At 48.3% G+C, this 25,920-nt stretch overlaps 1 protein-coding gene across 4 annotated transcripts in view; it reads left to right on the top strand.

Annotated features, from left to right (window-relative positions):
* The window catches only part of LOC137544954 (uncharacterized), a 254,449-nt gene that overhangs the window by 140,757 nt on the left and 87,772 nt on the right, over window positions 1-25,920 (top strand). For all 4 annotated transcript variants that reach the window (XR_011025953.1, XR_011025952.1, XR_011025951.1 and 1 more), the window contains exons 3-4: window positions 8,632-8,751; window positions 10,375-10,494. Coding sequence is in view for 1 of the 4 variants with exons in the window: in XM_068266061.1 (XP_068122162.1) it covers window positions 8,632-8,751; window positions 10,375-10,494 (240 nt within the window). In the remaining 3 variants the exon portion in view is untranslated. The remainder of the gene's footprint in view (window positions 1-8,631; window positions 8,752-10,374; window positions 10,495-25,920) is intronic.

The raw sequence follows: 25,920 nt of genomic DNA, 5'->3' as shown, positions 1-25,920 counted from the left end.
TGCAAATGTTCACTTATAGCTGAATTATTGCAGATTTCCTTCTGTTTTAAGAAGGCAAATTACACCAAGCTTTGGTTTTTTTTTTTTAGTAGGAGGTATTTTCGGTCCCTTTTATCCCCCTATACATTCCGAGTGGTTTGGGTCACCCTAAGCTGCTTGGTTACTCTGATGTACTGGTCCAAGCCCTATCTCATACTGCCATATCAATCCCTGCCAAGTACTGATGAGGACCAAAAGTCTGAAACAGGCTGTATACATGTGGGGTTGATATGACTGTTTAAAATTTAAAGCTATATGCTTGCTGTGCACCAGCAGTTCTGGATGCTTGCATGGCTTACCAAGGGTGTAAAGGGATAATTTGCTTATTTAGTAGCAGTGCATTGTGGGTAACCACAAATGTTCACTTATAGCTGAATTATTGCGGATTTCCTTCTGTTTTAAGAAGGCAAATTACACCAATACAGTGGGCAGCATTGCAGGAAGTGACGACAGTGGAACGCACGCTGGAACGCGGAAGAGGTGAGTCATCCCCGCCCGCTGCCTCTTACTAATAGCGACGGCTGCTGCTGAGCTTAAGCAGGAGGGGGAGCGCACATGGGGGACCCAGGTGATGGAGGGGGGTCCTGCTGAGCTTAAGCTAGAGGGGGAGTGCACATGGGAGACCTAAGTGAGGGAGGGGGGGTCCTGCTGAGCTTAAGCTGGAGGGGGAGCGCACATGGGGGACCCAGGTGAGGGGGGGTCGGACCCCCCTCCCCGCCGCTGTGCCCAATACCCCCTTCCTGCCCTCTACCCCCTTATGCGGTGTATGCTACGCCGCGGGTCAGCTAGTTATTATGTATTTATATAGCACTGACATCTCCTGCAGCACATTACAGAGTACATAGTCATGTCACTGATAGAGTTGGGCCGAACCTCCGATTTTAGGTTCGCGAACCGGGTTCGCGAACTTTCGCGGAACATTCGGTTCGCGTTAAAGTTCGCGAACCGCAATAGACTTCAATGGGGATGCGAACTTTGAAAAAAAAAAATAATTATGCTGGCCACAAAAGTGATGGAAAAGATGTTTCAAGGGGTCTAACACCTGGAGGGGGGCATGGCGGAGTGGGATACACGCCAAAAGTCCCCGGGAAAAATCTGGATTTGACGCAAAGCAGCGTTTTAAGGGCAGAAATCACATTGAATGCTAAATGACAGGCCTAAAGTGCTTTCAAACATCTTGCATGTGTATACATCAATCAGGTAGTGTAATTAAGGTACTGCTTCACACTGACACACCAAACTCACCGTGTAACGCACCGCAAACAGCTGTTTGTACTAGTGACGGCCGTGCTGGACTGGTGCGCACCATGGCGAGAGTGCAGGTTTTGGTGGCTTTACAGCCCATATGGTCGGCCTGGCTGATGTAGCTGAATGACAGACCAGTGACTGTCCAGCTGATCAAATTTGGTCTGACCACAATGAAGCAACGACCTTATTATCTTTTGTGTGCCCCCCGAGACACTCATCTAGGCGCCGGTCATTGCTTCATTGTGATACGCAAGCCCCTTCACCACGGCAAGGTAATGATCACGAAGGGGAATGGGTGCATGTACATGCCTTTTCTTTTGTTGTTGCAGCTGCCCTCAGTGCAGCCAGAAAAATTAGGCAGTCATGTACACGCACCATAAAAATTATTACAGCGGCCGCTGCTAGCAGCGGCCTAAAAAATTCAGCAATCCGCCTGGAGTCCCGGACCCTGTTGGTGGTGGCGGAGAAGGTAGTGAAGCGGCCTGCAGGCAGACATGCTGTGTGGAGGGACTGGGAGAGACTTAGTCTTTTTGGGGCAGGCCAGGCAGCCAGTCACACGGCGTGCAGGCAGAGATGCTGTGTGTGCGGGGACTGACTTAGTCTTGGGGCGGGCAGCAGCCCTCCGGGATCCATGCCTCATTCATTTTGATAAAGGTGAGGTACTTAACACTTTTGTGACTTAGGCGACTTCTCTTCTCTGTGACAATGCCTCCAGCTGCGCTGAAGGTCCTTTCTGAGAGGACGCTTGCGGCAGGGCAGGAGAGAAGTTGGATGGCAAATTGGGACAGCTCTGGCCACAGGTCAAGCCTGCGCACCCAGTAGTTCAAGGGTTCCTCATCGCTGTTCACAGCAGTGTCTACATCCACACTTAAGGCCAGGTAGCCGGCTACCTGCCGGTCGAGGCGTTGGTGGAGGGTGGATCCGGAAGGGCTACGGCGAGGCGTTGGACTAAAGAACGTCCGCATGTCCGACATCACCATGAGATCGCTGGAGCGTCCTGTCTTTGACTGCGTGGACACGGGAGGAGGATTAGTGGCAGTGGTACCTTGCTGGCGTTGTGCCGTCACATCACCCTTAAAGGCATTGTAAAGCATAGTTGACAGCTGGTTCTGCATGTGCTGCATCCTTTCCACCTTCCGGTGAGTTGGTAACAGGTCCGCCACTTTGTGCCTGTACCGAGGGTCTAGTAGTGTGGCCACCCAGTACAGCTCATTCCCCTTGAGGTTTTTTATACGGGGGTCCCTCAACAGGCAGGACAGCATAAAAGACGACATCTGCACAAAGTCGGATCCAGTACCCTCCATCTCCTCTTGCTCTTCCTCAGTGACGTCAGGTAAGTCAACCTCCTCCCCCCAGCCGCGAACAATACCACGGGAAGGTTGAGCAGCACAAGCCCCCTGCGACGCCTGCTGCGGTTGTTCTCCTGCCGCTGTCCCCTCCTCCTCCTCCTCCCCCAAAGAAACACCTTGCTCATCATCCGCTGAGTCTGACTCGTCTTCTGCACACGACCTCTCTTCTTCCTCCTCCTCCCCCCTCTGTGCTGCCGCAGGTGTTGAGGAAACAGCTGGGTCTGATGAAAATTGGTCCCATGCCTGTTCCTGCCGTAACGGTTCCTGGTCACGCTCATTCGCAGCTTCATCCGCCACTCTACGCACAGCACGCTCCAAGAAGTACGCGTTGGGAATTAAGTCGCTGATGGTGCCCTCGCTGCGGCTCACCAGGTTGGTCACCTCCTCAAACGGCCGCATGAGCCTGCATGCATTTTTCATCAGTGTCCAGTTGTCGGGCCAGAACATCCCCATCTTCCCAGACTGTTTCGTTCTACTCCAGTTGTAGAGGTACTGGGTGACGGCTTTCTTCTGTTCTAGCAGGCGGGAGAACATGAGCAGGGTCGAGTTCCAGCGAGTGGGGCTATCGCAAATGAGGCGTCTCACCGGCATGTTGTTTTTACGCTGAATTTCTGCAAATCGTGCCATGGCTGTGTAAGACCGCCTCAAATGCCCACAGAACTTCCTGGCCTGCTTCAGGACATCCGCTAAGCCAGGGTACTTTGCCACAAATCTTTGAACCACTAGATTCATGACATGTGCCATGCAGGGTATGTGTGTCATCTTCCCCATATGCAAAGCGGCAAGCAGATTGCTGCCGTTGTCGCACACCACGTTGCCTATCTCCAGGTGGTGCGGGGTCAGCCACTCATCCACCTGTTTCTTAAGAGCAGCCAGGAGAGCTGCTCCAGTGTGACTCTCCGCTTTGAGACAAGCCATGTCTAAGATGGCGTGACACCGTCGTACCTGGCATGCAGCATAGGCCCTGCGGAGCTGGGGCTGTGTAGCTGGAGAGGAGAACTGCCACTCAGCCAAGGAGGAGGAGGAGGACAGCGAAGAGCATGTAGCAGGAGGAGAGGAGGTGGCAGGAGGCCTGCCTGCAAGCCGTGGAGGTGTCACAATTTGGTCCGCCGCTTTCTGCTTGCCATCGTTCACCACCAGGTTCACCCAATGGGCTGTGTAGGTAATGTAGCGGCCCTGCCCGTGCTTGGCAGACCAGCCATCCGTGGTCAGGTGTACCCTTGACCCAACGCTCTTCGCAAGAGATGACACCACTTGCCTCTCAACTTCACGGTGCAGTTGGGGTATGGCCTTTCTCGAAAAATAAGTGCGGCCTGGCATCTTCCACTGCGGTGTTCCGATGGCCACAAATTTACGGAAGGCCTCAGAGTCCACCAGCCGGTATGGTAACAGCTGGTGAGCTAACAGTTCCGCCACGCCAGCTGTCAGACGCCGGGCAAGGGGGTGACTGGCCAAAAGTGGCTTCTTCCGCTCAAACATTTCCTTCACGGACACCTGACTGCTGCTGTGGGCAGAGGAGCAGGAACCGCTCAAGGGCAGAGGCGGAGTGGAGGAGGGTGCCTGTGAAGGTGCAAGGGAGAAAGCGGCAGAAGCAGATGATGCACCTGAAGGAGGAAGAGGAGAAGGAGGGTGACTTTTCTTTTGTGTGCTGCTGCTGCTTTTGCTCAGGTGGCCATCCCATTGCTGTTTGTGCCTTTTCTCCAGGTGCCTTCGTAAGGCACTTGTCCCTACGTGAGTGTTGGCCTTTCCACGGCTCAATTTTTGTTGGCAGAGCGAACAGATGGCTTTGGTCCGATCTGAGGCACACACATTAAAAAATTTCCACACCGCTGAGCCACCCTGGGATGTGGGCACTATGGGGACCTCAGCAGCTGATGCTGAAGGGCAAGTTGGCTGGCTGTACATAGGTGGCGATACATGGTGCCGGACTCTGCCACCAGCTGTTTCTGACGAAGAGCTGCCCCAGCTTCTTTCAGCAACTTCTCTCCTCCTACTACTCTCTGACTCCCCCTCTGAACTGTCCCCCTCTTCATCTCCTCTATTGGGAACATACAGAGGATCCCTATTACCGTCATCATCGTAGTCATCCTGCCCAGCTTCGCTTGCCTCAGACAAATCCAAACTTGCACCATCAGTAGGTCCTTCATCCTCCTGACACGTTACATCCATAGTGTTGCCGCGTAACTCAGACATATTAGCTGGTGAAAATTCATCTGGCTGTAACAACAATGGCTGTGCATCAGTGATTTCAACACTAAATAATTCTTGCGAAGTGTCAAATGCAGCGGAAGTGGTGCTAGTAGTAGCGCTGGTGGCTGAGCAAGATGAGGTGTTCTGTGTCGCTAAATACTCAACCACGTCCTGACAATCTTGGGAGGTGATGGGACGTGCCTTCTTCCGAGCACTGTACTGTGGGCCAGGTCCACACGAAATTACATTTACACGACCTCGCGCAGACCTGCCGGGTGGCCTTCCTCTGCCTCTGCCACTACCTCTTCCTCTTCCTCTACCTGTTTTGTCCATATTGGGTATGCACGGAGTGGTATATCACACTGCGTGCACTCACGTAGGTAGGTGGGTTCACTTAACTGCACAGGTATGCGCACTGATGCGGTGGGTTCACTGAACAGAACAGGTATACAGTGGCGGGTTCACAGAACAGGTATGCAGTGGCAGGATCACTGAACACAATAGGTATGCAGTGGCGTGTTCACTAAACAGGTATACAGTGGCGGGTCCACTGAACAGAACAGGTATACAGTGGCGGGTTCACAGAACAGGTATACAGTGGCGGGTCCACTGAACAGAACAGGTATACAGTGGCGGGTCCACTGAACAGAACAGGTATACAGTGGCGGGTCCACTGAACAGAACAGGTATACAGTGGCGGGTCCACTGAACAGAACAGGTATACAGTGGCGGGTTCACAGAACAGGTATACAGTGGCGGGTCCACTGAACAGAACAGGTATACAGTGGCGGGTTCACAGAACAGGTATGCAGTGGCAGGATCACTGAACACAATAGGTATGCAGTGGCGTGTTCACTAAACAGGTATACAGTGGCGGGTCCACTGAACAGAACAGGTATACAGTGGCGGGTCCACTGAACAGAACAGGTATACAGTGGCGGGTCCACTGAACAGAACAGGTATACAGTGGCGGGTCCACTGAACAGAACAGGTATACAGTGGCGGGTCCACTGAACAGAACAGGTATACAGTGGCGGGTTCACAGAACAGGTATACAGTGGCGGGTCCACTGAACAGAACAGGTATACAGTGGCGGGTTCACAGAACAGGTATGCAGTGGCAGGATCACTGAACACAATAGGTATGCAGTGGCGTGTTCACTAAACAGGTATACAGTGGCGGGTCCACTGAACAGAACAGGTATACAGTGGCGGGTTCACTGAACAGGTATACAGTGGCGGGTCCACTGAACAGAACAGGTATACAGTGGCGGGTTCACAGAACAGGTATGCAGTGGCAGGTTCACTGAACACAACAGGTATGCAGTGGCAGGTTCACTGAACACAACAGGTATGCAGTGGCGGGTTCACTGAACAGGTATACAGTGGCGGGTCCACTGAACAGAACAGGTATACAGTGGCGGGTCCACTGAACAGAACAGGTATACAGTGGCGGGTCCACTGAACAGAACAGGTATACAGTGGCGGGGTCACAGAACAGGTATACAGTGGCGGGTCCACTGAACAGAACAGGTATACAGTGGCGGGTTCACAGAACAGGTATGCAGTGGCAGGATCACTGAACACAATAGGTATGCAGTGGCGTGTTCACTAAACAGGTATACAGTGGCGGGTCCACTGAACAGAACAGGTATACAGTGGCGGGTTCACTGAACAGGTATACAGTGGCGGGTCCACTGAACAGAACAGGTATACAGTGGCGGGTTCACAGAACAGGTATGCAGTGGCAGGTTCACTGAACACAACAGGTATGCAGTGGCAGGTTCACTGAACACAACAGGTATGCAGTGGCGGGTTCACTGAACAGGTATACAGTGGCGGGTCCACTGAACAGAACAGGTATACAGTGGCGGGTCCACTGAACAGAACAGGTATACAGTGGCGGGTCCACTGAACAGAACAGGTATACAGTGGCGGGTTCACAGAACAGGTATACAGTGGCGGGTCCACTGAACAGAACAGGTATACAGTGGCGGGTCCACTGAACAGAACAGGTATACAGTGGCGGGTCCACTGAACAGAACAGGTATACAGTGGCGGGTCCACTGAACAGAACAGGTATACAGTGGCGGGTTCACAGAACAGGTATACAGTGGCGGGTCCACTGAACAGAACAGGTATACAGTGGCGGGTTCACAGAACAGGTATACAGTGGCGGGTCCACTGAACAGAACAGGTATACAGTGGCGGGTTCACAGAACAGGTATGCAGTGGCAGGATCACTGAACAGGTATGCAGTGGCAGGATCACTGAACAGGTATGGAGTGGCAGGATCACAGTACAGGTATGCAGTGGGCTGAGGGCTCACTGAACAGAACAGGTATGCAGTGGCAGGATCACTGAACAGGTATGGAGTGGCAGGATCACAGTACAGGTATGCAGTGGGCTGAGGGCTCACTGAACAGAACAGGTATGCAGTGGCAGGATCACTGAACAGGTATGCAGTGGCAGGATCACTGAACAGGTATGGAGTGGCAGGATCACAGTACAGGTATGCAGTGGGCTGAGGGCTCACTGAACAGAACAGGTATGCAGTGGCAGGATCACTGAACAGGTATGGAGTGGCAGGATCACAGTACAGGTATGCAGTGGGCTGAGGGCTCACTGAACAGAACAGGTATGCAGTGGCAGGATCACTGAACAGGTATGCAGTGGCAGGATCACTGAACAGGTATGCAGTGGCAGGATCACAGTACAGGTATGCAGTGGGCTGAGGGCTCACTGAACAGAACAGGTATGCAGCCAGGAAGAAGTTAAGCCTAACTAATCTTTCCCTATATGAGAGACTGCAGCAGCTCGCCCTACTCTCACTAATGCAGGCACACGAGTGGCCGTAATGGCCGCCGCTGCCTGCCTTATATAAGGGGGGGTGGGGCTCCAGGGGCTAGTGTAGCCTAATTGGCTACACTGGGTCTGCTGACTGTGATGTAGAGGGTCAAAGTTGACCCTCAGTGCATTATGGGGCGAACCGAACTTCTTCCGCAAAAGGTTCGCGTGCGGTACCCGCACGCGAACCACCTACGTTCGCGCGAACCACGTTCGCCGGCGAACCGTTCGGCCCAACTCTAGTCACTGACTGTCCCCAGAGGAGCTCACACTCTAATCCTACCATAGTCATAGTCTAGTGTCCTACCATATTATTATTATTATGTATTTATATAGCACTGACATCTCCTGCAGCACATTACAGAGTACATAGCCATGTCACTGACTGTCCTCAGAGGAGCTCACACTCTAATCCTACCATAGTCATAGTCTAATGTCCTACCATATTATTATTATGTATTTATATAGCACTGGCATCTTCTGCAGCACATTACAGAGTACATAGTCATGTCACTGACTGTCCTCAGAGGAGCTCACACTAATCCTACCATAGTCATAGTCTAATGTCCTACCATATTATTATTATGTATTTATATAGCTCTGACATCTCCTGCAGCACTGTACAGAGTACATAGTCATGTCACTGACTGTCCTCAGAGGAGCTCACACTCTAATCCTACCATAGTCATAGTCTAATGTCCTACCATATTATTATTATGTATTTATATAGTACTGGCATCTTCTGCAGCACATTACAGAGTACATAGTCATGTCACTGACTGTCCTCAGAGGAGCTCACACTAATCCTACCATAGTCATAGTCTAATGTCCTACCATATTATTATTATGTATTTATATAGCTCTGACATCTCCTGCAACACTGTACAGGGTACATAATCATGTCACTGACTATCCTCTGAGGAGCTCATAATCTAATCCTACCTCTGATCTCTCTGTAGAACTGAAGCCAGAAGCTGAGGGTTCTCCATCATTCGAAATAGATAACCACAAGCCCTCCAGCAAGCCAATCAGAAAGCCCGACCCTTTCTATCCAGCAAGAAGATATCCACAGACACTGGGTGAGTCAGTGAGTCTGTCCTTTAGGAGTTCACAATATAGTCCTTAGTATTACTATGCATTTACATAGCATTACATCTTCTGCAGTGTATTACAGAGTACATCATGTCACTGACTGTCCTCAGAGGAACTAATGATCTAATTTCTGCTGTTGTCATAGTCTAGGGTACCTATCATATTATTATTATTATGTATTTATATAGCACTGACATCTTCTGCAGCACTGTACAGAGTACATAGTCATGTCACTGAATGTCCTCAGAGGAGCTCACACTCTAATCCTACCATAGTTATAGTCTAATGTCCTATCATATTATTATGTATTTATATAGCAGTGACATCTCCTGCAGCACTTTACACAGTACATAGTCACGTCACTGACTGTCCTCAGAGGAGCTCACAATCTAATCCTACCATTGTCATAGTCTAATGTCCTACCATATTATTAGTATGTATTTATATAGCACTGACATCTTCTGCAGCACATTACAGAGTACATAGTCATGTCACTGACTGTCCTCAGAGGAGCTCACACTCTAATCCTAACATAGTTTATAGTCTAATGTCCTACCATATTATTATTATGTATTTATATAGCACTGACATCTTCTGCAGCACATTACAGAGTACATAGTCATGTCACTGACTGTCCTCAGAGGAGCTCACACTCTAATCCTAACATAGTCATAGTCTAATGTCCTACCATATTATTATTATGTATTTATATAGCACTGACATCTTCTGCAGCACATTACAGAGTACATAGTCATGTCACTGACTGGCCTCAGAGGAGCTCACAATCTAATCCTACCATAGTCATAGTCTAATGTCCTACCATATTATTATTATGTATTTATATAGCACTGACATCTTCTGCAGCACATTACAGAGTACATAGTCATATCACTGACTGTCCTCAGAGGAGCTCACACTCTAATCCCTGCCATAGTCATAGTCTAATGTCCTACCATATTATTATTATGTATTTATATAGCAGTGACATCTCCTGCAGCACATTACAGAGCACATAATCATGTCACTGACTGTCCTCAGAGGAGCTCACACTCTAATCCTACCATAATCATAGTCTAATGTCCTACCATATTATTATTATTATGTATTTATATAGCACTGACATCTTCTGCAGCACTGTACAGAGTGCATAGTCATGTCACTGACTGTCCTCAGAGGAGCTCACAGTCTAATCCTACCATAGTCATAGTCTAATGTCCTACCATATTATTATTATGTATTTATATAGCACTGACATCATCTGCAGCACATTACAGAGTACATAGTCATGTCACTGACTGTCCTCAGAGGAGCTCACACTCTAATCCTACCATAGTCATAGTGTAATGTCCTACCATATTATTATTATGTATTTATATAGCACTGACATCTTCTGCAGCACATTACAGAGTACATAGTCATGTCACTGACTGTCCTCAGAGGAGCTCACACTCTAATCCTACCATAGTCATAGTGTAATGTCCTACCATATTATTATTATGTATTTATATAGCACTGATATCTCCTGCAGCACATTACAGAGTACATAGTCATGTCACTGACTGTCCCCAGAGGAGCTCACACTCTAATCCCTACCATTAATCTCTCTGTAGAACTGGAGCCGGCAGTCGCAGGTTTTTCAGCCTTTCAACAAGAGAGCAACACTCCCTCCATCCAGGTAATCAGAGCCCCGCAGGCTCTCCAGACAGCAAGAGACGATCCACTGATAATGGGTGAGTCTGTGATTCTTTCCTTTAGTGGCGGTCGCCGCTCACACAATCTTATCTCTTTATTTATGTATATAGCGCTCAGCACTGACATGTATTTGACACTGTAGAGAGTACATAGTCATGTCACTCACTGTAGTCAAAAGAGCTCACTATCTTGTTCAAAGCACTGTATTTAAATACTCATTTCTGCTATTACTATTCTGAAACTTGCCATTCCTATGTGTATACTAATCCCCCCTCCGCTGTCATCTATCCTACAAAACTGTGTAATGCCCAAAATAAGCCAAATGTAATTGTAAAACTGTTGTGTAGAGTATGATCCACCACAAGTGCTCTTCCAGCGGCAGAAGGGGTACATGTCTTATTATTGAGTGTTCTCTGTTTTTATAGGACATGAGATCAGGATATGAGTTTACAGGAAGGCTAATAACACAGAGTTCATAGCTCCAGGCAGGTAAACTTCCATCATTTACAACACAGGTCCAGAGTCCCGTGATATGTACATTTCAGTAGATGTGCAGCATTACCAACGTGCGGAACAATATTGATCAGAGGAGCAGAAGGTGGTTTCTATTTGTGTTTACATATGGGAGATTCATTGACAACTCACAAGTAACAGTGATTACTGAATCACCACATCTCTAAGCCAACATGAAGCAGGAAATTTGGGCACCCACTATTGACAGAAATGTAGGCACCACCATAAGCTTCATTATAAATTGCGGCTATACCGTGAGATTTGAGCACCAACATTTATAATGGAGCTTATGACGGCACTTTAAGTTTATCGTAATAGTGGTGGATTAGCAGCAGGGGTCAGTTAAGATTAGGCGTGGAAAGTTAAGTATTAAGCAGGATAGATTAAGTATTAGGTGGGGGGTTAAGTATTAGGTGTGGGGGGTGGTTAAAGTTAGCTGTGAGAGGGTGTTTTTAACCTCCCTGACGGTATGATTATTTCTGTAATTAACCTCTCTGGCGGTACGCAGTTTCGGTGGCTGCGTCTGCGGGAGGGATTTTTTGAATAAAACTGGTTGTAATACTTGTAGCTAGCGCTAGGCTAGCTACCTGTGTCCCCCAAGCCCCCCCCCCCCGCACCTATCTGATCCTCCCGATCGCCGCTGCTTATATTTACCCAGCCGCGATCCCGCGAGAGCCGCAGCCTCCCCTGCTTCAGTCGTCGCTATGGCCACGATCGGACATGTCGTATGATGTAATCGACGTCATGACGTCATGCGCAGCTCCGATCCTCCCCATAGTGAAGCCTGGAGGTGATTGGAGAGGCTGCACTATTGCGGGATCCAGGGGTGGTACATATAATGGTGGCGATCGGGGGGATCGGAGCAGAGCGGAGGGACTTGGGGGACACAGGTAGCTAGCCTAGTGCTAGCTACAAGGTTTATAACAAGTTTTATTTAAAAAATTCCTCCCGGGACCATGTAATCCTCTGCGGCGGCTACCCCGAGTGTAGGTCGAGGTTACCGCCAGGAGGGTTAAGGGTCTTTTCAGCTCGCTTCAGACCAGAATGCCTGCAGCAGCCCCTGCACTTACTCACCTCCCCGGGCTCCAGTGCTGCAATTTTCCCTCCATCCTCCGGGTGGCGCTGTAACCCTGTAGTGAGATCACTGATGGCGATCTCTCCAGAGTGATTCAGAGTCTCGGAGGACAGGAAGGAGAATGGCTACCGACGTCTGGATCCCCCGAAAGGTGGGTAAAAATATACGCTATACTCTGCATTGAGCTCCCGGCAGCTAGCCCGAGTGTAGCCTGAGGGAGGTTAAGGGTTAGGCATGGGGGGGTGGTTAAGGTTAGGCATAGGGGTTGAAGGATTAGGTGTGTATGTGTTTTTAGGGGTTAGGCATGGGGATATGGTTAAAATTAGGCATGGGGAGGTGTTTTTAACCTTTTAACAGTCTGCCCACATTATCTGGTTTGAGATAACTCAGGGCAGGGCACCCTCAACCAGCAGATCCTGCTGTGCTGCTTAATGCAGCTATGCAAAGTGGGTGGCAGGGAGCTGTTATAGTTAACCGCCTGGACACAGGATCGGCACTCCTTTCATCTTCTCTAATCGGCATTGCATCGCCACTCAGTAGGGAAGGAGGAGTGGGAGAAGAAACTCTTTCATCACATCTCTTCCACCACCAGGTGGCGCTACAGTGCTGACACTATTCTCTGGGTTCTGATCACATGTCATAAAATAAGATTGGGACTCAGAAGAGGATGTCGGGAGTGCAGCGCCACAGGTGGAGGAGAAGAAAAGCCGAACCAGCCATCCGGACAGGTAACTATAACAGCTCTCTGTGCCGCTCTGCACAGCCTGCCAGGCTGGGGAAGGCACACTTCCCTATCGGCAGAAAAAAAATTGGCCCTGCAGCGCACATATAGTTTTACTATATGTGGCTGCTAAAGATTAAGTGTTAATTGTGTTGGGGAAGGGAGGTAGTTAAAGTGAACCTCCAGACTAAAAATCTACTCAGCAGCACTGAAAAGGCTTGGCGTTTCTTTAACTACTTAACGGCCGCGTCACGCCAACAGGCGTGACCGCAGCGGCAGCCCCAGGACTGCCTAATGCCGATTGGCATCAAGACTTGAGGCTGGGTTTTGCAGGAGATTGCACGCGCCAATGCGCATACATCTCCACAATCACCGCTAGTGAAACCACCATCTATTTCATTAGTACAGCGCTGCAATCTATGGCAGCTTTGTACTGAGGACAGCCATGTGACACGGCTGTCCCCCTGGGGAGACAGGAATGATCCGCTGTCATAGGCTGAAGCCTATGACAGCCGATCGCTATGAGCGGCTGGTGGGGGGAAGGAGGGAGGAACCAGAGGAAAAATCATAAAAAATACTATTTAATAAAAAAAAATATTTATAAAAAAAAAACAAAACACTTTAGCAGCGATCAGACCCCACCAACAGAGAGCTCTGTTGGTGGGGAGAAAAGGGGGGGGGGGGGCATAAAATGGCCTGGTCACTAGCTTAAAGAGAATCTGTACTCTAAAATTCTTACAATCAAAAGCATACCATTCTGTTCATTTTGTTCTCCTGGGCCCCTCTGTGCTGTTTCTGCCTCTCCCTGCTGCAATCCTGGCTTGTAATTGCCAGTTTTAGGCAGTGTTTAAAAACAAAAGACATGGCATGTGATAGGCTGAGAGGAGCTCAGTCTGTGACTCACACAGAGGCTGCAGGGGGCCTGGAGAGAGTGTGTATAGCTTCTATCCAATCACAAGCAGAGCTGCACATTCCAGCCTGAGTGCCTGAGCCCGACAAAGCCGTCAGAGGAAAGAAAATTAGATTATACTAGTAGACCCAGGTCTTTTCTGGCCGCCGCCAGTGCGCATGCGCGCGCACGGCGCGCACGCAACAGCCGCGTCCCGAGCGCACGCCCGGCCATGCGCGCCCGCGCCTGCCCACCTCGTTCGCTCGCCTGACCGCACCCGCCCACCTCGCTTGCTCGCCTCGCTCCCTGGTCCCAGGCTGTCAGTTACTGCGCACATGCACAGTAACAAAAACCTGGGACACAGGGACAGCTGCTGGACGCAGCGACACTTAGGGCCTGATTCACAAAGCGGTGCAAACTGTTTAGCACGGGTGTGCTAAACAATTATCACGTGAAGTGCATTTCGCGGACTTTTGCGCGCACAAAGTGCCGCGATTCGCGCGATCGCGGACTTTTGCGCGCGCAATTTCGCGGCAAATTGCGCACGCAAAAGTCCGCGATCACGCGAATCATGGCACTTTGCGCGCGCAAAAGTCCGCGAAATGCACTTCACGTGATAACTGTTTAGCACACCTGTGCTAAACAGTTTGCACCGCTTTGTGAATCAAGCCCTTAGGGTTTATTGTATAGGATAACAGAGATAATACAGCTACTGTGAAACTAAGAAAGGCTGCAGTTAGACAGATCACATTAGACCAGGTATAGGAACTTATAGGATAGAAGAAATAAGGCTGAAAATTATTTTGTTATAGAGTCTCTTTAAGCCCTGGAACCTGAACTGGTAAACAGTTTCACAGCATCGGAAATTTGTTTTTCTTACCCAAGCCTCATTTTTAGCTGCACAGAAGCTAAACTCCGCCCCATCAAATAAATCTACCTGGGTATTTTTCCCCTGATGCTGTGCAAAGCATGATGGGATTTCTGATGTTGTTCTCATTCTGCTGTGTCAGACTTGCTGGAATTCTGCTCCAACAACAACATGCCATAAATGAGTATCTCTATGATCCGGGTGCTAGGACAAGCTCTGTGCATCTGGGGATTTTTCTCCCGTGGTACTGGGTGCTCATGCGCAATGCCTGCAGGCTCATGCGGCCTTTTGAAGAGATAATAAACCTGGTCAGAAGCACCATCAGTGACCGAATACCATATGCTTTTTTTCCTGGAGCGTGCCCTGTGACGGGCGATTGATTAGGCCATAGATGAGTATGAGCAGGAGCAGGAAGAGGAAGATTTTCAGTCGGAATCACAAGAGGGAGCCTTGTCACCTGAAACGCAGAGAGAGGAGTCTGAAGATGAGCCAGAGGAGGATGGTGGTTTTGTGGAGGAGGAAGAGCAACAGGAACAGGAGCAGGCTTTCCAGGGGGCTTGTCACCTTTTGGGGATGAAGTTTTCCTTAATGATGAAGAACTGAAGATGGCTACCTCTGCATTAAAACCTTGTGAAAATGGGGTCTTTGATGCTGTCCTGCTGTCCACAAGTCAGAGAGGATGCAGCATTTGCAAATCAGCCTGCGACATATGCTGTACAATGCGATGTCACAGGAAGAGAATATAACAGGGAAAGAGGTGCCAGTAATTCTCCCAGTAATCCTCCCACAGCCATGCCTGCAAGGACAGGTTGCTTTGCCAGTGTGTTAGTATCTGTGGACATGCAAAGTTTTTTTAGTCCAACGCATCACCAGAACCCTTTGGGATCTGCCCTCAGAGAATGCCTCAACCATTAAGTTGTGGAATACCTGGCGTTATCTGCAGATATCGACACTTTGAGGAGCAATGAACCCCTGGACTACTGGGTGTGCAGGCTTGACCTGTGGCCAGAGCTGTCACAATTTGCCATCAAGCTTCTAGCTTGCCCTGTCTCAAGCGTTCTGTCAGAAAGGAGTTTCAGTGCAGCAGGAGGCACTGTCAGTGACAACAAGAGAAATCACCTAGGTCACCAAAGTGTTGATTACCTGATCTTTATTATTAAAATAAATGAGTCATGGATCTCAGAGGGTTACTGCATACCTGAAGACTTATAATTCAATATCACTCCTCACACAGCTGTCGTTCTCCACCACCACCATGTACAAACTAGGGTCCAAACCGTACTGTTTTTGAGCAAAATTTTATACAAGAATATCCTGAATTTTTAATTCATCTGCTACAGCGGCTGCAACAAAACAGCATTTTTCAAACATGTACATGCCCAATTTTTAAGGACTCTGCTACAGTGGTTGCACCAAAACAATTTTTTTTCAAACATGTACATGCCAAATTCTTTTGCCCACTGCTACATAGGGTGCACCAAAACATAATTTTTCAAACATGTACTGTACATGCCCAATTTTTAAGGCATCTGTTATAGTGGCTGCAACAAAACAACCTTTTTCAAACATGTACATGCCCAATTCTTCTAGCCTCTACCACATCTTGCGCACCAAAACACACTTTTTTAAACATGTGCATGCCCAATTTTAAGTCTTCTGCTACTGCGGCTGCAACAAATATATTATTTTTTTCAAAAATGTCTATGCCAAATACTTCTGACCTCTGCTAAAGCAGCTGCAACAAATATTTTTTTTCAAAAATGTGTATTGCAAATTATCCTGGCCTCTTGCATTAGTGGATACAACAAAAATTATTTTTCAAAAATGTAAATATATATGCCAAATTATTCTGGCTTCTGCTACAGTGGATACAACGAAAACAAATGTTTTAAAAATGTATATGTATATGCCAAATCCTTATGGCATCTGCTACAGCGGCTGCAACAATTTTTTTTTTTTAAATGTAAATGTGTATGCAAAATTCTTCTGGCCTCTGCTACAGCAGTTGCAGAAAAAAGAGCTTTTTTTAAACCACGCATGCGCCGTACAGTCACGCCGGCCGCCGTGATGACGCGAGGCGGCTGGCGTGTGACGTCGGCAAATGACATTTACGGAAGAGGAGCCAGACACTCGTCCCAGTGTCGCCTGGCTGCCGCCCGCCAGCCATTTCTGAAGAGCTGATGGGAGAAGAGCCAGGACGCCGGCTTGGGACGTCCCGACCTACACTGGGCTGCAGAAAGCCCCAGGTGAGTACTATTTTATTATTTATGTTGAGCTCGGAGTCCCTTTAAAGCACTTTATTTAACAAATTTAGAAATGTAATGTGATTTCTTCCCTTTAGTGATTTAGACACTTAATACACGACATTGCGTAAAATACATCTTTTTCCATTCAAATTTTTCCATGGACCCTTTAAAAAACTTTTACATTAGTTTTGGGGCCAGAACTAGTCCCTATAGGTGTTAGTATTCACCTGTCTATTGAGGTCAATGGCAGGTTTGCCGCATTCGCAGGTTTGCGAATGGACGTGAAATCGTTCATAATCCAATTTTCAAGAAGTTTTGGCCATCAATGTGGGCAGCAATGTAGAGTTGAGGCTGTACAAACACATTGCTAGTGGTGGGGTGAGGGCCACCAGAGTGTTGTTGGAGTAGTGGGCGGGGTGAAGAAGGAGAACAATGTTCTCAGCCAGAAATTAACCAAATAAATTTACCAAACTGATGGGTGGCTGAAGCACTTGGAGTCATTTACACGGGCTTGATTATTGGCAGAGGGGGTCTTTATCGGCTCCCTTGACCAAGACTCATCTAGCATGTGTGCGTAACAACAATAACAAACATAATCATCGTAATCTGCTAAATATGAAATTAAGGCTATACATAATTACAATTTGAACATTCAATTAATTAAGTGTAATCCATTCACAATTTTGCATAATATTCATGTAATTTTGTGCCGACTTTGGAGGTTAATAGCAATTGTCACCAAATATTGAGGGGAATAGTGTGAAGCAGTAAAAAAAAAAAAAAAATACATTGCAATTTTTGAAAAAAACGAAAATCAAAGAAATTTTTTTTAAATTGTATTTTTTCTAAATTTAAAAACCATTTTTCCTTTGCATTTTTTTAAATCAATTTTCTCAAAAACTACAATGTCTTTTTGAAAAATTATTTTGGAAATTACGTGAAAATTATGTGCAGTTTTGAAATGATGGTTTCTGATTTAATTTACAAATGAAATTAATGATGACTTATTCCAAAAAATTTGCATTACGATATTACATGGTAATTGTGAATTACAATGCAAAATTATGATTATGCAAAATTTGTGCTCATCACTACAAAAAAGTGATCATAAACGCGCTGGAAAATCTGGAGCTGTTAACAAGATTAATACAACTAGTGTGCCTCTTGATATTTATATACAGCAGCACACTATTTCATATATAATTCCAGTAATCACCCCAGGGTCCATAAAAGATTGAAGACTATTCCCAATTATGTGCACGAGGCTTAATTCCACTCCAGTAGTGATGAGCAGAATTTACGCACATGTGTAATTTCGCATTGTAATACGCAATTACGCATCGTAATCTTTATGTGAAATTTCAGGGGAATAGTGTAAGCAATTCCATAGTTAATTGTTCCCATTTGTAATTACGCATGAATTTACGCATAATTTACGTGTAATTTCATGCCGACTTTGGCGGTGAATAGAAAAGCCCCTGTACATGCCACTGCTGCCAAAATCGCTACATATGTTAAGGAGAATAGTGGGTACAAGCTACAAAAAGAATTGTTCAAAAAGACCTTGTAGTTTTTGAGAAAATCGATTTTAAAAATACAAAAAAAATGTTTTTTAAACAGTCATTTTTCTAGATTTAAAAAACATTTGCATTTTCAAAATCCCTTTTCTCAAACAGTACAAGGAATTTTTGAAAAATTATTTTTTTTGACTTGTACCCACTACCCAATATTCTCCTTAACATATGTATCAATTTTGGTAGCAATAGCAAGTATGGGGGCTGTGCTATTCACCGCCAAAGTCGACATGCAATTACCCATAAATTACACGTAAATTCATACGTAATTATGAACGATTGCACAAAGTCAATTGAACTACAAATGTGTTATTACGTGTATGCGTAATTGCGAAAATGTATGCGTAAGTTTACGTAATCGTAATTAGCAGATTACAATCATCACTACACTTCAGTGCCCATTCCAGTGACATTTGATAGAATTCTTCTTTGATGTTGACTTCTTGTCACTCAGATCTTTGGGATCACATAGAAACAGAGGAGTGTGTTCGGTTTTTTGTAAAGCCACCATTATTTGATCAATTGTGCTTGTTATAGACACCTCTAATAGGAATTAAGGTTCAATTTAACCCTCCTGGCGGTTTGCTAAAAATCCGCCAGGGGGCAGCAAATCTTTTTTTTAAAAATGTTCTTTTTCATGTAGCGAGACAAGGTCTCGCTACATGATAGCCCCTGCTCAGCGGCATCCCCCCAGCCCCTCCGATCGCCGGAGGCGATCGGAGATCAGGAGATCCCGTTCAAAGAACGGGATCTCCTGGAGGGCTTCCCCCGTCGCCATGGCGTCGTCGATGTCGTGACGTCAAAGGGGACTCCGATCCACCCCACAGCGCTGCCTGGCACTGATTGGTCAGGCAGCGCACGGGGTCTGGGGGCGGCCATGGCGCGACGAATAGCGGTGGATCGGCGGGTAGCGGCGGCGATCGCATTGCACACACAGCTAGCAAAGTGCTAGCTGCGTGTAGCAAAAAAAAATTATTCAAATCGGCCCAGCTCAGCTCGGGCTTACCACCAGGAAGGTTAAAGAGAGTCTGAAACTGAATAAATTACCTATTTTTATTGCACAGTTATGTTAAGCATTAAGTTCAAAGCTGATTCGCCGCATCCCCACAGCAGAACGAGGTATTTATCCCCCCCAAAAAAAATCCTGCTGCAAAATTCCCAACTTTCCAGGTTGTGGATCTTGCTGCCCGAGAGAGGCAGACCTTTGCGCTGTAGCTCTGCCTCCAGCACAGTCAATCTCCACCGATCTAGTATCTTCCTCTACGGTGTCCTAATGGCCACAAATTTTCAGAAGGCCTCAGAGTCCACCAGCTGGTATGGTAACAGCTGGCGAGCTAACAGTTCCGCCAAGCCAGTTGTCAGACGCCGAGCAAGGGGGTAACTGGCAGACATTGGCTTCTTTAACTCAAAGATTTCCCTCATGGACACCTGGCTGCTGCTGTGGGCAGGGGAGCAGGAAACGCTCAAGGTGAGAGGCGGAGTGGAGGAGGGTGGCTGTGAAGGTGCAAGGGAGAAAGCGGGTGAAGATGATGTACCTGAAGGAGGAAGAGGAGAAGGAGGGTGGTTTTGCTTTTGTGTGCTGCTTTTTCTCAGGTGGTCTTCCCATTGCAGTTTGTGCCTTTTCTGCACGTGCCTTCGTAAGGCAGTTGTCCCTACGCGGGTGTTGGCCTTTCCACGGCTCAATTTTTGGTGGCAGAGAGAACAGATGGCATTGCTCTCATCTATGGCAGACACACACAAAAACTTCCACACCGCTGAGCCCTGGGGTGATGGCACTGGTGGCGTCAGCAGCTGACGTTGAAGGGCATGTTGGCTGGCTGTCCATAGGTGGCGATACATGGCGCTGGACACTGCCACCAGCTGTTTCTGATGACAAGCTCCCCCTGCTTCTTTCAGGAACTCGTCTTCTCCTAATCCTCTTTGACTCCCCCTCTGAACTGTCCCCTTGGTCATCTCGTCTATTAGGATCCCACGTGGCATTCATGGCAGTATCATCACCACCATCATAATCATCCTCCCAACTTTGCTTGTATCAGAAACCTCCAAAACTGCACCAACAGCAGGTACTTCATCATCCTCCTCCTCACACCTTACGTCCATAGTGTCGCCTAACTCAGACATATGAGGTGGTGTAACTTGCCTAGCGCCTTCATCTTGATGTAACAATAATGGCTGTGAATCAGTTAATTCATTAATTACCTACCAAATAACTCCTGCGAAGTGTCAAATGTAGCAGATGTGGTGCTTGTAGTAGCGCTGGTGGCTGCGGAAGATGAGGTGTTCTGTGTTAAATAGTCAATTACGTCCTGACAATCTTGGGAGTTGATGGGACGTGCCTTCTTCTGAGCACTATACTTTGGTCCAGGGCCGCACAAAATTACATCAGCATGACCTCGAACAGACCTGCCGGGTGGCCTTCCTCTGGGTCTGCCTCTGCCTGTTTTGTCCATATTGGTGGGATGAAGTGAAAGGTATGCACTGACTTGACTAATACAATGTGCAGTTACAAAGGTTCAGTGAAAGGTATGCAGTCACTGGTATTACAGTACAAGGTGCAGCTGTCACACAGGTGCAGTTAACAGGTATGCACGGACTGGTATATAAAACAGCGTGCAGTCACACAGGTGCAGTGAACAGGTATGCAGTGACTGGTATTACAAATGTGCAGTTATCACACACACACACAGGTACCGTGAACAGGTATGCAGTGACTGATATTACAAATGTGCAGCTGTCACACACACAGGTACAGTGAACAGGTATGCAGGGGTATATAATATAACACTTTGTGCGGTCACGTAGGTGCACTGAACAGGTTTGCATTGACTGATATCAATACAATGTGCAGCTGTCACACACACAGGTACCGTGAACAGGTATGCAGTGAGTAGTATATAATATAACTCTGTGTGCTGTCACACAGGTGCACTGAACATGTATGCAGTGACTGGTATCAATACAATGTGCAGCTGTCACACTGGTACCATGAACAGGTATGCAGTGAGTGGTATTACAAATGTGCAGCTGTCACACACATGGGTACCGTGAACAGGTATGCAGTGACTAGTATTACAAATGTGCAGCTGTCACACACACAGGTACCATGAACAGGTATACAGTGACTGGTATATAATATAACACTGCATGCGGTCACATAGGTGCACTGAACAGGTATGCAGTGACTGGCATCAATACAATGTGCAGCTGTCACACACACAGGTACCGTGAACAGGTATGCAGTGACTAGTATATAATATAACACTGCATGCTGTCACGCAGGTGCACTGAACAGGTATGCAGTGACTGGTATCAATACAATGTGCAGCTGTCTGTCACACACACAGGTACCCTGAACAGGTATGCAGTGAGCGGTATTACAAATGTGCAACAGTCCCACACACGTGCAGTGAAAAGGTAGTCACTGAATGTGCTGGGCTTTACACAGTATAGCAATTAGCAAGGGTCAGCTGCGAGCCTGCAACTGACATCAGGGCTGTACTGTCAGTGGGACACACACACAAAAAAAAAAAAAGATCACAAGAACAACATTAGCTCTCAAAAGAGCTGTTGAGGGGTGCTTTTTAGCGATAAGTATCAGCAAGGAGCAAGCTAACAAGCCTAACACGGGCCCAACTAAGCTTTCCCTATGTCTCTGCAGCAACCTCTCCCTTCTCTAATTACTGCAGCCACACCGAGTGAGGGAAATGGCTGACGCAGCTGCCTTATATGGGGGGAGGGTGCTCCAGGAGGTAGTGTAGCCTGGTGGCTACCATGTGTCTGCTGACTGTGATGTAGAGGGTCAAAGTTGAGCCTAATGATGTAGTATGGGGGGGACGGGTCAAACTCACATATAGTTCGCGGTTCACCGCTAGAGATGCTCATTCGTATTCCGCGGAAATGCAATTTCCGAAATTCCGATCGGAAATTGCATTTCCGCATCGGAATGTGGAAATCGGTAATACAAGTGCGGTAGGCGGATTTCCGCTGGAAATCGCGGAAATTCCACCCGACTTTAACATCGATTTTCTCAAAAACTGTAAGGTATTTTTGAAAACTTTTTTTTTGCATCTTGTTCACAAGATTCATTTTAATAAACCCTGCAAACTTGGTGTTTTTAGGACTTAAGGAGGCTTTGCTATTAACCGCTAAAGTCGGCGGATTTTTACTGTAATGTAAAATGCAGAAAATCTGCATCTGCCCATTTTCTGCATTTTACATTACAGTAAAAATCTGCCGACTTTAACGGTTAATAGCAAAGCCCCCATAAGTCCTAGAAACACCAAGTTTTCAGGGTTTATTAAACAGAATCTTCTGAACAAGATGCAAAAAACTTTTTTAAAAAGACCTTATAGTTTTTGAGAAAATCGATGTTAGGCCCAGTGCACACCAAAACCGCTAGCAGATCCGCAATATGCTAGCCGTTTTGGCAGCTGATTTCAGAGCGATTCTAGGTATGTTTAGAGAGGTTTTCTAAACATACCTAGCGGTTTTGGGTGCGTTTTTGTGTAGCAGATTACACATATTGTTACAGTAAAAGCTGTTACTGAACAGCTTCTGTAACAAAAACGCCTGGCAAACTGCTCTGAAGTAGCGTTTTTCAGAGCGGTTTGCGTTTTTCCTATACTTTACATTGAGGACGAAACGCTTCTGAAAACCGCAAACGTGCAGCAGGAGGCACGTTTGCGGCTGGGCAAAAACCTCAAACCACCGGTGTGCACCATCCCATTGCAATACATTAGCCAAGTGTTTTTACAGGCAGATGCGGCCGGCGGATCGCTCCAAAAACCGCTCGGTGTGCACTAGGCCTTAAAGTCGGGCCATCTCTAGTTGTCTACAGATTACTTTTCCCCAGCAACTCAACTAGGGTTGCCAGGTGTCCGGTTTTAGACCGGACAGTCCGGTTTTTGGCCGCTGTGTCCTGTCCAAAAAGGCATGTTAAACGGGACAATTAAGATGTCCGGTTTTATGCCTTTTGCCCAGTGGCGGCGCTACACTGGGGCTTGCCCAGGCTTCAGCCCCAGCTGGCAACTTGTTAGCCCCTCTTAAAGCCCCCCCGCTGGCCGTGGCCACCGCAAGTCTGTACTTGTCAGATGACAAAAAATGATCGAGGCGCCAGCCGCGTTAATAAGGGATGCGGGAGCCTGCTTTATTCCTCCCTCCCTCCTCCCTTCCTATGAATGCGCCCCCACCTGCTGTGAATGTCCCCCCCCCCCCCTCCCCGTAGGCAGTGTGTGCGGAGCAGAGCGGAGTGGTAGGTCCTCTTACCGCAATCCATGCTCACCGGCAACTAGTCTCTTGCTTCCTGTTTACCATGACGTCACAGGAAGCAGGAGACTAGTTGCCGGTGAGCATGGATTGCGGTAAGAGGACCTACCGCTCCGCTCTGCTCCGCACACACTGCCTACGGGGGGGGGGACATTCACAGCAGGTGGGGGCATTCAGAGGAAGGGAGGAGGGAGGGAGGAATAAAGCAGGCTCCTGTATCCCTTATTAGCGCGGCTGGCGCCTCGATCATTTTCTTCCTGTCTTCTCTCCCCAGGGCAATCTCCTCATACACAGGGGCACCTTCCTCCCCACCCACGGGCATTCTCCCCCCTCCACTGACGACCCCCCTACCCACTGGCACCCTCTTCCCCACCCACTGGCACCCTCCTCCTACCCACTGACACCCTCCTCCTGCCCACTGGCACCCTCCTCCCCACCCAGTGGCACCCTCCTTTCCACCCACAGGTACTCTCCTCCCCACCCACTGGCACCCTCCTCCCCACCCACTGGCACCCACTGAGCTGCCCTGAGGCCCCCAGCCCACCACCACCAGCCAGGCCTGAGCTGCCCTGGGGCCCCCAGCCCACCACCACCAGCCAGGCCTGAGCTGCCCTGGGGCCCCCAGACCACCACCACTAGCCAGGCCTGAGCTTCCCTGGGACCCCAGCCCACCAGCCACGCAGGCATGAGGCCTCCAACCCACCACCAGTCAGGCTTGAGGTGCCCTGGGGCCCCCAGCCCACCACCACCAGCCTGACTACATATACTGGGGACAGCTATACGCCTGGCTACATATACTGGGGACATCTATACACCTGGCTACCTATGCTGGGGACACTGTCTGTCATTATGTGCATGAACTGGTGAAAAGTTGTCCCTTATGTGCATTTACTGCGGAAACGCAGTCTGTTATTATGTGCATTAACTGGTGAAAAGCTGTCCCTTATGTGCATTTACTGCGGTAACGCAGTCTGTCATTATGTGAATTAACTGGTGAAAAGTTGTCTCTTATGTGCATGTACTGGTGAGGACAGTTAGTGACATGGCTATGTACTCTGTAATGTGCTGCAGAAGATGTCAGTGCGATATAAATACTGTAAAAAAAATTTTTTAAAAAGCCCATTGCTACATAAAAGTGTGCTTCTGACTCCGCCCCTAACTCCACCCCCTGTCCGGTTTTCTCCATCAGCCGACCTGGCAACCCTAAACTCAACACTCTCAGACCATTGATCATTGTCTAGAGCAGTGTTTCCCAACCAGTGTGCCGCGGCACACTAGTGTGCCGCAGCATGTTGCCCGGTGTGCCGTACAGGTCTGGCCTCTCGCCAGACCTGTACCTACTTTAGGGTGCAGGAGGGGGGAAGTAGCGCTAGAAGGAGGGGCAGTGGAGGCAGCGGTGGGGAGGGGGGAAATATCCCCCCCCCCTCCCTCACCTGGGACCCCTCCTTCTGCCTCTCTCCCCCTCCGTTTAGCGGTGGCAAGTGCGGCTCGGCGGCGGGGAGGCATACGGAGAATTACTCACCACTTCCGCGTTCCAAGCGCCGGCAGCGTCATGTCGTCACACATCTCCGCCTTCAATGCCGCCTACTGTTCTTCCTGATTAGCGGAAGCACAGTGGGCGGTATTGAAGGCGGAGATGTGTGACGACATGACGTTGCCGGCGCTTGGAACGCAGAAGTGGTGAGTAATTCTCTGTATGCCTCCCCGCCGCCGAGCCGCACTTGCCACCGCTAAACGGAGGGGAAGAGAGGCAGAAGGAGGGGTCCCAGGTGAGGGAGGGGGGGGGATATTTCCCCCCTCCCCACCGCTGCCTCCACTGCCCCTCCTTCTAGCGCTGCTTCCCCCCCAGCTGGGCATCTATACTGGGGGGAACTGTACTAGCTATACTGGGGGCAACGAAACTAGCTATACTGGGGGCAACGAAACTAGCTATACTGGGGGCAACGAAACTAGCTATACTGGGGGCAACGAAACTACCTACACTGGGGGCAACTATACTAGCTATACTGGGCACTATACTGGGGCACTACCTACCTATACTGGGCACTATGCTAGCTATACTGGGCACTATGCTAGCTATACTGGGCACTATACTAGCTATCTGGGTACTATACTAGCTATACTGGGCACTTTACTGGCTATACTGGGGCACTACCTATCCATACTGGGACTATACTAGCTATACTGGGGCACTATACTAGCTATACTGGGGCACTATACTGGGGTAACTATACTAACCATACTGGGGCAACTAAACTCCCTATACTGGGGCAACTATGCTAGCTATGCAGCCGCCGCCCCCCCCCCCCCCCC

Source organism: Hyperolius riggenbachi, chromosome 1 (assembly GCF_040937935.1).
Source record: "Hyperolius riggenbachi isolate aHypRig1 chromosome 1, aHypRig1.pri, whole genome shotgun sequence".
Classification (NCBI taxonomy): domain Eukaryota; kingdom Metazoa; phylum Chordata; class Amphibia; order Anura; family Hyperoliidae; genus Hyperolius; species Hyperolius riggenbachi.
Note: the sequence above shows the minus strand (reverse complement) of the source record. Positions and strands in the feature narration are given on the sequence as shown.